Consider the following 12,387-nt stretch of genomic DNA (forward strand, 5'->3'; position numbering starts at 1 on the left):
ATCATTAAAAAGCAGGCAACCATTTAATATACTTAACAAATTACACTCAAAATCAAGGCAATATTTGGCAGCCATCCTAAAAACTCTAGCTCCAAGCAGCCATGGCAACAGGCAACGGGCAATAGGGCTTGGGCTGGGACCCTCCCCTTGCGACGGACATGGACAATTAATCACAAAAATACTAGGCCCATAAATTGTGAAAAATGAATCAATGTGAAGCCCAGACAGGCAACTTGGCTAATGAATGAACGAGCCGACAAACTGAAGTGAAATGGAGTGTTGCGAATTTGAAGCCAAATGCCAAACCAAACCAATCCTCCAGTGCAGAAGCCCAATCCATTGCCCAATTGGGTGGCCTCCTTGTGGGATCTGGAGGTCACTTGGATGGCATTTGGAAGCAGCCACAGCAGCAGCAGCAGTCATCAATCAATGGTTATTTTCCTATGCGCACACCGTGCGTAAGTGTAATGTCAGCAATTGTCGTTTAATGAAAGAAACAACGACAGACAACATATCCCACACTGCCCCTGCAACATTCTGCATTCATTTGGAGTGGCCTTGCCGTCGTCATTCCTTTGGCATTAATGAGTGAGCAAGTCGCGCCACACACACACACAGAGCCCGCGTTCCGTTACTGCAAGTCGAGAGTTCAGCGAAAAAACTGGTTAGCCACTGCAACACATACCAGACCAGGAAACCGCCAGGCCCATGTCTGCCACCCCCCGGCTGCCCACAGCTGCCCCTCCATCTCCATCTAGCTCTCAAGTGCCGCCCATGACGCAGGGCAGTGACAGTCCCAGTCCCAGTTCCAGTCACAGCCCCAGTCTACAAGTGCGTAAGATCGTTCGTTTTTCTCTGCGTGTTTGTTTTGTTCCGAACTATCATGTTAAATACTAGTTTCTGGTCAGGTTATCCCATGGATAGGAGTGGCGGAGGACAGAGAGAGAGAGAGGAGGCAATTGGGCGTGCACCTGAACTTGTGTGGCTGCGTAGACGCACTTGCTGGCTCAAGGCCGCTGGAGGTTGCAAAAAATATTGGTAGTTGGCAGTAAAATATTCCACGAACTTGGAATACACTTGAGAGAGATTTATCTTACACAGAAGTTATAATCTTTTTTTTTTGGTATTTAATGAAGGATTGAGTAAATAAATTCCACTTCACGGAACACCCAGAATAATCGCTTTGAATCGCAACTTTTAATTCGCAACTTAATTGCATTGAAAACATTCTTCAACGAAGCATATAAAGCACCCCAACGCTCACAGCTGTGTGAGCACCCACAGAAGAGAAACAAACAGGACTCCACTTAATTCCGCTACCCATTCATCTTACTATTTCCAAACAAAATAATGCCCTCCTACTTATGGCTGTGCAAGGAGTGTGTATTCCACTTCTGCGAGTACGAGCACGAGTATTGCACGACCTCCAGCAATACAGCAATGGCTAGCGGCGATGGCAGCAGCTGTTCAGAAGTCAGAAATAACAAAGCTCACAAATTTACAGGAAATTCTTAACTCATGACAACGCCCGACAGCAGCGCCCAGACAAGTTTAACAGCCACACAAAAAAAGCTAAAAAAAAAAACACTACATTTTGCTCTGAAAAAATTATATAAATACTGCAAAAATATACAAATATTTGCCTTGTGTGCGCGCCACAAAAAGGTGCAGTCTGGACTTGATTCTGCGCTGGGGCTGACAGCAAAACGTTTTACATTTTTGATTTGCCAAAAGAGTTACAGTGGGATGGAAATTAAATTCAAATTTAATACCCTAAAAATATCAATTATGGAAACTATACGGTGTCTCTTATAACTTGTATAAGTATAAGAAATATTATTGAGTAGTGTAATCTAATTGGGTTTGAGCTTTTGATCTTTGATGCCATTAAGATTCCAAATTAAGATTGGAACACACGGCAACCAAATGAACCTCTATTAACTCAATTTCTTCCAAATTATCTGTGAACTTTAAGCCACTGTAGGTACACGCCCCTGCACAGCCAAAAGGCATGGAACCACCGCCATGTAGCACCACAGAGCAGCAGCAGCTTGGGACAGCATTCAGCTGGCCAGGCCATTGGCGGCAGTGCATTTGAAAGTGGTTTTGGCCAGCACATTGCATAAGTGCACTAAATTCCAGTCGGAGGCACAATCCACTTTGGTTTTCTATCCGAATCAGCAACAGTTTTTACCCGATCATTCTGTGTTGACGTAATGGCCAAACGATTATTGGCCGATGGTCGAGTTGGCTTTTTGCTTTGCCATTGCCTTTGTCTTTGTCTTCGTTTCGGGGCGGCATACTTGGAGCGGAACCTGGTAGTTTGCTAGATGGATTGAGTGCCAAATGAGTTGCGCGGAATGTTTCGTACCTCTTCAATGCTTCGGCGCTCGAAAGTCAATTTATTACACATACACAACAAAATACACAAAGAACATACATTTAGTTAGTATCTGTATTTTAGTAGTAACCGATGTGTGTGTGGGATATATGTATATTCGGAGTGACTGATTTTTTTGGCAGTAGTGAAGTTGACATTGTCCTCGGACACTTCAGTCGCTATCTCTCTGATGCTGTCCAGATGCTGATCCCCCGATTCGCCTACTTCCTGCCCGTGTAATCGATGCTGTAGGAGCCCGTATTTAAGGTTCAGATTACGCAGCGCTGGATGGAACTGCTGCGCCTGCTGCTGCTGCTGCTGTTGCTGTGGGGCATAGTAGTTCTGGGCTGGCGCCGGGGGCTGGTAGTAGCGCGGCTGTGGTGCGGGTGGATTATAGTACTGCGGCGTCGGATTGTAGTACGGACGCTGGGGTGCAGGCTGCGGTGCTGGGGCATACGACGGCTGCTGCTGCTGCTGGTGCTGCTGTCCTCGCCCAAAGTCTCCCAGAGAGAACCGGCTGGGGGCAATTGCTGGGCGATTGAACTTCTGGTCCTTGTAATACACAGCTGGATCCTCCCTGTACTGTCCGTCGTCGATTTCATTGGGGCCAAGCGGATACGGATTGCTGTTGCTCAGCGTCGGAGGCGGCACATTGATGTGGCTGCCAGCGGGCTCGAAGCCACGCTTACTTGCCCCGTACTCGATCTCCCTAACCTTTCCCTGATCGTCCACGTAGCCGTACTTGCCGTACACCTCTCCATTGGCGTACTTGGTCTCGATCTTGAAGCTCTTGTCGGCTGCCTCGTACCCATAGGTGTAGGAGCCATCGTCGTTGTGCTTGTCGATCTGCTTGAGGATGGGCACTGGCGTGGTGTAGTCCTGATATTGCGCATACGCACAGTGGGCCGCACACAGCAACAGCATCCAGCAAATGGACTAAAGAGAAGAAAATGAAAGACAAAGAGTGAGTTAATCAGATTGATTATTTTTAATTTACTTTTTATGTCACACACAGCTGGTAAATGTTTTGTTTATAACACCCCTCGAAGCAATTGAATTGGTCGCAGCTCAAGGACATTAGGCACCAAACCATTGGAGAAACCCACAATTAGTTCACTTTTTTTATCATAATCACCGATCGGCAAGCAGCATTTTGAGCGCTGGCCGTGCTCATTGGTAACCGGTTTGAATGCATGATGAATGCATTTTAAAAATTCACTGCGCAAATTGTTTTCCCCACACCAACTGCATTTCCAACGCATTTCAAGGGTTTTTTGGGGCGGGGGGCCTAGGTTCTGGGTCGGGGTCGTGATCGGGGTCTTACCAATTTCATCATTTTGCCCAGTTATTATTGTATTTCAATCAATGTCAAATCGTTTTCACCAATCTCTCTCTGTTGCACAACGAATCACGCAATGTACACTGCAAAATTTTTGATATGAAAATGGTATAGAAAATGGCTCTGCACTTGCACTCGAGACTCTGCGAAACGAAACAACAAACTCGAAAGAAAATCAGGGCGTGCAACGCTTTTTATACCACCAGCAACATTTCGCAAAGCCCCGCGCAAAGAGGGGGAACAGAGGGGGCACAAAACTCTACCATATAAAATAAGCTAAAGCTTCGACGGTGAACCGAAGTCTGGAAATCGGGCGATCGGCGGATCGGCCGATCAGCTGCGACAACGAAACCGAAACCGAAGCGAGCGCCAGAGCCAGTGCCTCGGACTTGGAGTGGCTTAAAGTCGGGGCACGAGAACCGACTTGGACCTGCCATGGAATGCAGCATAGAAATCGAAAGCCGTCAGCCAGCTGGGCGTATGAGTACTCACATACCCACACACCTGTTGGTGGTGTAGTGGGGCTACAAAACGTATAGTATGTGGTATGGAGTCAAGCTGGAAGCAATTTCCAATCAGGTTATTAACGTCGTCATGCAAACATTCTTAGCTCGAACAGAATTTATGCTCCCACCGCTCACGCATACGCAATGAGAACAGAGCAAAGCAAAGAACAGAGCAAAGCAGAGCAAAGCAGAGCTGAGCTGAATGCCAAGACTGTCGAGTCAACACATTCAGTGCACGGAAGTGCTGCACTTGTAAGGTATTTCAATTATGTTAAGCAATTCCCCCCACCACCCCTCACTCCTGAGAAAGATGTTAATCGATTACCAGACGAGAGACCTGCCACCCAATCTACAGCCAAAGCAACCACAGTTAGTACATAATTTGTGTGTGTTTGGTTTCGGCCATTTCTCTGGAGCTGCCTAAAAAATAAACGAAAGCCCAAACTGGCTGGGGGTCCACTGACCTAGTCAATGTGTCTGCCTCTGGCAGAAACTGGTTGCCAGCGGTGCGACAAAAGAAATGACAAAATAGGTGTTGATTTGTGGCTTCGTTTTGCATGATTTGTATAATAATTACGAGCCAATATTTATTATTGTGAGTTCTAGAAGAGTCAGATACCTCTGAGCATATCTAAGCACTAACCAATGCCAATGATCCGCAACTGCAACTGCTTTAAGGATTAAGTTATGGATAGAACCGAATACTTATTTACTTATTTATTTACTTATATATTTACTTATATATTTACTTATATATTTACTTATTTATTTATATAAACTGAAAAACCGCATACCTTGATTACTGCGTAATACCCATAAGCACAAGCCAGCTTATTCGCTTTATTCAACCAATCATCACTTGCAGAAGAGGGTCTCGAGGCAGTTTATACCCATCCACGACTACGAGTGTCAGCCCCCCCCTTTAAGTAGATCTATAAAACACATAGATAATTCAGTTGACCAATTAGCCTGCTCTAGTCACTTTTTTAATGGTCTTGTAAAACCAGTTGAGCTCCAGCGAAAGTGAGATAATCGCTGTCTAGATTGGATTAGACGAGTAGATATATATTCACACCACCTACATACATATGTACACAGAAGCAGGTCTTGAGAATTTGGGAATAGAGCGGAGTGAAGTCAAAGGCCGAAGGGTCACATCAAGGTGAGTGCAGTTTTTGGTTGCAGGGTAGCAGATCAGATGTCGGGCCACAACTCATTTGGACACCCTGTACGACCACATCAGGTCTAATGTTGATAAACTTGTTTACTTACTAATTGTACAAAAAATAAAAGAGAATATATATATAAAAATATATACTAAAAATATATGGAACATCCAAACAATGAAATGGATACAAAAGGTCTAGATTTTTGCATTTCATTTGAAATAAAACACAATGACTCCACTCCGAAATCTCATTTCGTTGGGTTCGTTGAAGTCGTGCAAACGGTTTAAAGCTCTTCAAAGATCCGATCAAAAGATGATGCAGAAAATTGCCAAGTTTTTGATCATTTTGGTCGTGCTTACTGCCACTGCAGAAGGCCTAAAATATCTGGCCGAGAAACGTAAGAAATGCGTCCAGATTCTACCTAAAATCAGTCGCCAATTAATCAACTGATTGCAGCCGATTACCTTACACCGTGCATTGCGGGCGATCCAAGCCTCAATAGTTGCCTGTCCAAGAACCTGCAGACTCTGTTCCATCAGTGGAAGGACGGCATACCCGGCTACAATGCAGTGGGGTCCTTGGATCCTCTGTACATCAAAAGAGTGAAGTTCTCGCAGGATTCTAGCCAGGCCATAGCCATCAATGCTGATCTCCAGAACGTGTACATGACGGGAGGTAGCCAAGCAGTGGTCAAGGAAGCCAGGTAGGCTCTGTCACTTATTCATCTTCCAGTGAAAAGTAACCCAAGAAATCGTGTACTCTATAGCTATGACCCCAAACATTATGCGATGAAGGCTTTGGTCTACGTACCGAAGCTGCGCTTCCAGTTCGACTACAAAGTCAAAGGCCATGTAATCGCCCTGAATCTCAATGGCCATGGCAGCGGCTACTTTGAAGCTGGTAAGTCTAGTTAGCCCCCACTTCAACACCATCTTTAAGTTATTTTCCATGCGCAGAGCAAGCGTTGCTGCAAATGGAAATGGCGGGCAGGCCACGAGTCACACCCGAGGGTGCTTTCGCGGAGGTGGACCGTGTGAAGATCTCCTTCCGTGATATCAAGCAATTCCACATCCAGCTGAACAATCTGTTTGGGGGCAACAAGGCCCTAGAGGACAGTGCCCACATGCTCTTCAACGAGAACTGGCGCGAGTTCTTCGAGGTGCTACGTCCCGCTGCCGAGCAAACTGTCGAAGGCGTTCTCCTCGATCGCATGAAGAAGACGTTCGCCTATGTGCCAGTTAGCTACTTCATCAAAGACTTCCACTGACGGAATGCCCAAGAATAAATATAGAATTATAATTATACGAGTACACAATAATATAATTCTCACTCTTGATAATAATGTAATCGCCTGGTAGGACAGGAAATAGGGGAAATTAAATACACAAAAAAACTGCACTTAGCACCGGCTACGTGTTCAAACTAAATGGCTCTAAGCTTTCTCAGTTGAACGCTGTCGCTGCTCGGATCTCGGATCTCGGATGTTCGATCTATGATCTCGTTGCTCGTTGAATCGGAATAAAACTGAAGCCCAGAGCTTGCATCCAGCTAGTCGGTTGCATGTCGTGACACCGATTAATGTGACTCTAAGCGACGCTCTCAGTCGTAAATACAGAAGTGCATAAAGATACAGTAGTAGCATGAGCAGCAGCGGCAGCAGCACACCCCATGGCCGTAGGTCTTTTGGCCTTTGTGGTGGATTAATTGCGATCTTGTGCATAAACGAGATCGCCTTGGCTGTGATGGTGGCAGCCGTCCCCTACTACACGGAGAAGCGTAAGTTCCGACTCAACTCAAATTAATTCATATTACTGGAACTCTGACAAATCAATAGCATCCTGGTTGCCCTCGTGCCGAATTTACGAGCCTGGCTTCACCAATTGCTCGACGAACAGTGTGCAGAAGCTTCTGGATCAAATGAACATCGGCATTCCAGAGATACTCGATAGCTTTGGTCCTTTCGATCCCATGCGCGTGAGAGACATAGTCTTCAAGCAGGACAACAATGAGGTGGCCACCATAAGAGCCAATCTCACAGAGCTTGTGGTGAAGGGGTTCGGCCAGACCAAGGTCAAGGAAAGCCGGTGAGTGGAAGCACCACACCTGAATGAATGATTAATTTCATTAATGGCGATTTAATTAGTATCAGCAAGAAGGACTTTAGCTGGCAGACCAAGATCTTTCTGCCCAAAATGCGACTGGATGGCAAGTACCAAATGGCTGGACGGATTCTTCTCATCCCACTAAGTGGCTCTGGAAATATATTCATAGAGATCCGTAAGTGTTCGCATCTTATTCCCCAGCTCAATACTCACAACATCATTTCGTTAGACGATCTGGACATACTGCTGCTAACCAAGACGCAGCTGTACGAGAAGGGCGGCTTCACATTCGACAATGTGACGTCGATTCGTGTCCAACTGAAGCTCTCCCGCGTGCACACCAATCTGGATAACCTGTTCAACGGTCGCAGTCCGGAGGTGGAGCGCAGCACCAATCAGTTTTTCAACGACAACTGGCGGGACTTTTACGAGGCCCTCAAGCCGCTGATTATCGAAACGGTCGAGAACATTCTCTTCGATGTGATGTCCAAGGTGTTCCATCTGATACCGGCTAATTTCTTTGTGGAAGATATGCCCACTCCCCAGGAGTTTTATGGCTCCAAGCAAGCGCCTGTTAGTGATAATGGATCCACATCCAGTGCAGAGTGAGAACTGATCATTCCGTCTAGTGCATTTGAGAGTCTATTCCAGTTTTGAGCTGAGACTTTGTCGGAGAGACATTTACATACTGGCAATAAATGTTTATTACTTGCATGATTACGCCTCGGGCTTAACAGAATATTTGCAATTAAAATTAGTCGAACTATTAACTTTTTTTAGTAATGAGAAAATTGTGTTTTCGCAATGGAAGATCAAGCTCGAATGACATCTGCTTTATTCGCCGAAAAGTAAACACCAAATTTTTGTTCTGCAAAAAAAAAAAACAAATGAGGAAATACTCAGATATTATTCGCGTAGCTCACCGTTCTGGGCCACTCGATAGCTGTGTTTCTTGTAGATATGGCACATCAGAAACGCAATGACGATCGACAGGGAGACCGCAACGATACCGACCGCAATGAACAGCCACATCAATCGGCTCTTGCCGGTCTTTTGGCCATAGGAGTGCTCCACCGTGGCCGATTCGTCAGGCGACTGGCACAGGTAACCGCCAGCCGGCTCCCCGCCATCGAAGCAGGCACACATTGCGGGGAACATGCAGTACCCGTTGATGCACTCCATCTCGCAAATAGGGAGGCACAGTAGCCGTCCGGCGTCCCCTTGGTCCCTGTGAAGCTTGTAGTTTGGCGCGCAGGTACATTGATCCTCCACACACGTCCCGTTCCAGCATAACTTCTCGCACCAAAGGAACAGATCGGCTATCGAGGAGGAACGAGCAACTGGTGAATCTGAAGAATCCTCGAGCCAGCTGGCAGTCGAAGAGACGGGTCCCAGACCATCTGTGCCAACGTCGCCAACGAGATCATTATTCTCAAGGACGCACATCCCTGATGAAAACTCGTAGACAGAACCATTCCCACAACTGCACTCGTTGGGTGCGACGCAGGAGCCATTGAAACATCCATTTGGGCAATGGGGCTTGCAGGTGCCTTCTCCGCTCCGCATGTATCCTTCGATGCACAAACACTGCCCAGGCGCCATGCACAATTCATTCGCACATTTTCCCTCGCAATTAGGAGCACATCTGTTCTCACTCTCTTTTTTGTATCCTTCAAGGCAGGAACACTTTCCGGGAGACTCGCAGAATCCGTTTTCACATCCGCCCTCGCATATTGGAGCACATCTGTTCTCAGTCTCTTTTTCGTATCCTTCAAGGCAGGAACACTTTCCGGGAAGACTCCGCCAGACATCCGTTTTCACATCCGCCTTATGACATTGGGAGTGCAGTTCACATCCGCCTCTCGAAGCACATCTCTTCTCACTCTCTTTTCGTATCCTTCAAGGCAGGAACACTTTCCGGGAGACTCGCAGAATCCGTTTTCACATCCGCCCTTGCAGGTTGGAGCACATCTGTTCTCACTCTCTTTTTCGTATCCTTCAAGGCAGGAACACTTTCCGGGAGACTCGCAGAATCCGTTTTCACATCCGCCCTTGCAGATTGGAGCACATCTGTTCTCACTCTCTTTTGCGTATCCCTTAAGGCAGGAACACTTTCCGGGAGACTCGCAGAATCCGTTTTCACATCCGCCCTTGCAGATTGGAGCACATCTGTTCTCACTCTCTTTTGCGTATCCTTCAAGGCAGGAACACTTTCCGGGAGACTCGCAGAATCCGTTTTCACATCCGCCCTCGCAGATTGGAGCACATCTGTTCTCACTCTCTTTTGCGTATCCTTCAAGGCAGGAACACTTTCCGGGAGACTCGCAGAATCCGTTTTCACAACCGCCTTTGCAAGTAGGAGCACATCTGTTCTCACTCTCTCTTTCGTATCCTTCAAGGCAGGAACACTTTCCGGGAGACTCGCAGAATCCGTTTTCACATCCGCCCTCGCAGATTGGAGCACATCTCTTCTCACTCTCTTTTTCGTATCCTTCAAGGCAGGAACACTTTCCGGGAGACTCGCAGAATCCGTTTTCACATCCGCCCTTGCAGATTGGAGCACATCTGTTCTCACTCTCTTTTGCGTATCCTTCAAGGCAGGAACACTTTCCGGGAGACTCGCAGAATCCGTTTTCACATCCGCCCTTGCAGATTGGAGCACATCTGTTCTCACTCTCTTTTTCGTATCCTTCAAGGCAGGAACACTTTCCGGGAGACTCGCAGAATCCGTTTTCACATCCGCCCTCGCAGATTGGAGCACATCTGTTCTCTCTTTTCGCGTCACCCCCCCACATCTGTTCCTCTCTTTTGCGTATCCTTCAAGGCAGGAACACTTTCCGGGAGACTCGCAGAATCCGTTTTCACAACCGCCTTTGCAGATTGGAGCACATCTGTTCTCACTCTCTTTTTCGTATCCTTCAAGGCAGGAACACTTTCCGGGAGACTCGCAGAATCCGTTTTCACATCCGCCCTCGCAGATTGGAGCACATCTGTTCTCACTCTCTTTTTCGTATCCTTCAAGGCAGGAACACTTTCCGGGAGACTCGCAGAATCCGTTTTCACATCCGCCTTCGCAGATTGGAGCACATCTGTTCTCACTCTCTTGTTCGTATCCTTCAAGGCAGGAACACTTTCCGGGAGACTCGCAGAATCCGTTTTCACATCCGCCCTTGCAGATTGGAGCACATCTCTTCTCACTCTCTTTTTCGTATCCTTCAAGGCAGGAACACTTTCCGGGAGACTCGCAGAATCCGTTTTCACATCCGCCCTCGCAGATTGGAGCACATCTCTTCTCAGTCTCTTTTTCGTATCCTTCAAGGCAGGAACACTTTCCGGGAGACTCGCAGAATCCGTTTTCACATCCGCCCTCGCAGATTGGAGCACATCTCTTCTCACTCTCTTTTTCGTATCCTTCAAGGCAGGAACACTTTCCGGGAGACTCGCAGAATCCGTTTTCACATCCGCCCTCGCAGATTGGAGCACATCTGTTTTCACTCTCTTTTTCGTATCCTTCAAGGCAGGAACACTTTCCGGGAGACTCGCAGAATCCGTTTTCACATCCGCCCTCGCAGTCTGGCTCGCAGATGTTGTCCCTCTTCCGATATCCCTCATTACATGAGCAAAGATCTGGCGCCTCACAGAATCCATTTAGGCACACTTCTTTGCAGATGGGGTCGCAAATCGACTCGCTGATGGCGGAATAGCCTTCGAAGCAGTCGCAGACGTCTGGCGCCGTGCAGTTGCCATTCATGCAACCGTATTGGCAGATGGGAACGCAGTTCCTATCGGGCCCCTTCTGGTAGTTCTTCTTGCACTCGCATACATCGGGTGCGCGGCAAACCCCGTTATCGCAGCCCTTGCGGCACACTGGTCGGCACATAAACGACTTAGAGTCTTTGTCCTCTGCGTAGCCTTGCTTGCACTCGCAGTGATCAGGGGCCGCACAGACACCGTTGCCCGAGGCACAGTTCTGCTCACAGATGGGCTGGCATGTCTGAGTGGTGGCGTTCTGCGAGAATCCATTGTTGCAGCTGCACTTGTTGGGGAGCACGCACTTGCCGTTGGGACAGCCGCTAGGGCAGTGGGGCAAACAGTTGCCGCTACCGGGGTCCAGTATGTGGTTTTTGGGGCAGACGCACCGTCCGGGAGATTGGCAAGTGCCCTTGCTACACCCACCCTTGCAGGAGGGAACACATCTATGATAGAATGGGAAATTCCAATCAGATATCAGGTATATAATATATGGAGCTTCCTACCGATTAGAGGGCACATTGTTAAAATTTGTGTATCCCTTGTTGCAGGTGCAAACATTTGGCTTGGTGCACTTGCCACTCCCACAGGGGTGCGCACAAATGGCCTCACACTGAATCTGTGACCCTTTTCCAATTCCAATTCGTTTGTAATTCTTGCAGCACCTTTTTTCTATTCTTTGCTATAGAAAGACTATTAAATTGGATGTGGAAAGTGACGCCAATGGTCTGCTTACCATAAGCTTGCCATTCACTTTCTTAACATGCTTCACCCACGCAGATCTGGGCCTCTAAGAATCCGATAAGTAGGGAAAATATAAAAATTTTACCAATCAACATGATTGCTTAAGAAATATCCAACAACTGGCTCTGAACCATTCTGAAATGGGACTGAAGAGGCCTCGGCAAAAATCAGAAAACACTCATAAGTTTGCAAACGCTTCTAAGCTCACACATAAGCGAGTATGTATACACATATTCAAAAGTATATACATACATTTACATATACATATATGCATCCGTTTAACAAGACTTATCACCAAGGCAGGCGAATGTCGCAATGTGTCGGCATAATAATGGAACAATCTTCCCTCCGAAGAGGTCTACCAAGCTCATTTGATGCGTGCAATTTTACAAGAGCG

At 47.1% G+C, this 12,387-nt stretch overlaps 4 protein-coding genes across 4 annotated transcripts; 2 read left to right on the forward strand and 2 right to left on the reverse strand.

Annotated features, from left to right (window-relative positions):
- Nucleotides 1-2,441: 2,441 nt before the first annotated feature.
- LOC111068890 (class E vacuolar protein-sorting machinery protein hse1) lies at nucleotides 2,442-3,890 on the reverse strand. Its single transcript, XM_022358705.2, is given in 3 exon segments — nucleotides 2,442-2,646; nucleotides 2,648-3,316; nucleotides 3,705-3,890. Coding segments are annotated over 3 exon segments (726 nt in total). The 5' UTR covers nucleotides 3,717-3,890; the 3' UTR covers nucleotides 2,442-2,601.
- A 1,741-nt stretch (nucleotides 3,891-5,631) lies between these two features.
- On the forward strand, nucleotides 5,632-6,821 carry LOC111068457. The gene is made up of 4 exons (XM_022357973.2): nucleotides 5,632-5,791; nucleotides 5,851-6,097; nucleotides 6,161-6,294; nucleotides 6,351-6,821. Exons 1-4 carry the CDS (start codon nucleotides 5,707-5,709, stop codon nucleotides 6,659-6,661), a joined length of 777 nt encoding a protein of 258 aa, XP_022213665.1. The 5' UTR covers nucleotides 5,632-5,706; the 3' UTR covers nucleotides 6,662-6,821.
- A 109-nt stretch (nucleotides 6,822-6,930) lies between these two features.
- On the forward strand, nucleotides 6,931-8,213 carry LOC111068373. Its single transcript, XM_022357859.2, has 4 exons — nucleotides 6,931-7,170; nucleotides 7,229-7,478; nucleotides 7,538-7,671; nucleotides 7,726-8,213. The coding sequence occupies exons 1-4, from the start codon at nucleotides 7,035-7,037 to the stop codon at nucleotides 8,103-8,105; spliced, it is 900 nt and encodes a 299-aa protein (XP_022213551.2). The 5' UTR covers nucleotides 6,931-7,034; the 3' UTR covers nucleotides 8,106-8,213.
- On the reverse strand, nucleotides 8,185-12,126 carry LOC111064967 (multiple epidermal growth factor-like domains protein 6). Its single transcript, XM_041596406.1, is given in 7 exon segments — nucleotides 8,185-8,364; nucleotides 8,420-9,294; nucleotides 9,423-10,264; nucleotides 10,267-11,692; nucleotides 11,753-11,919; nucleotides 11,921-11,974; nucleotides 12,023-12,126. Coding segments are annotated over 7 exon segments (3,483 nt in total). The 5' UTR covers nucleotides 12,086-12,126; the 3' UTR covers nucleotides 8,185-8,308.
- Between the last annotated feature and the right edge of the window lie 261 nt (nucleotides 12,127-12,387).

This window comes from Drosophila obscura, unplaced genomic scaffold, assembly GCF_018151105.1.
Source record: "Drosophila obscura isolate BZ-5 IFL unplaced genomic scaffold, ASM1815110v1 contig_150, whole genome shotgun sequence".
Classification (NCBI taxonomy): Eukaryota; Metazoa; Arthropoda; class Insecta; order Diptera; family Drosophilidae; genus Drosophila; species Drosophila obscura.

Coding starts and splice junctions, on each gene's coding strand:
- LOC111068457 (XM_022357973.2), top strand. CDS start 5,707: ATGATGCAGAAAATTGCCAAGTTTTTGATCATTTTGGTCGTGCTTACT. Junction 5,792..5,850: donor AAAATATCTGGCCGAGAAAC/GTAAGAAATGCG, acceptor AACTGATTGCAG/CCGATTACCTTACACCGTGC. Junction 6,098..6,160: donor GCAGTGGTCAAGGAAGCCAG/GTAGGCTCTGTC, acceptor TGTACTCTATAG/CTATGACCCCAAACATTATG.
- LOC111068373 (XM_022357859.2), top strand. CDS start 7,035: ATGAGCAGCAGCGGCAGCAGCACACCCCATGGCCGTAGGTCTTTTGGC. Junction 7,171..7,228: donor CCCCTACTACACGGAGAAGC/GTAAGTTCCGAC, acceptor ACAAATCAATAG/CATCCTGGTTGCCCTCGTGC. Junction 7,479..7,537: donor ACCAAGGTCAAGGAAAGCCG/GTGAGTGGAAGC, acceptor CGATTTAATTAG/TATCAGCAAGAAGGACTTTA.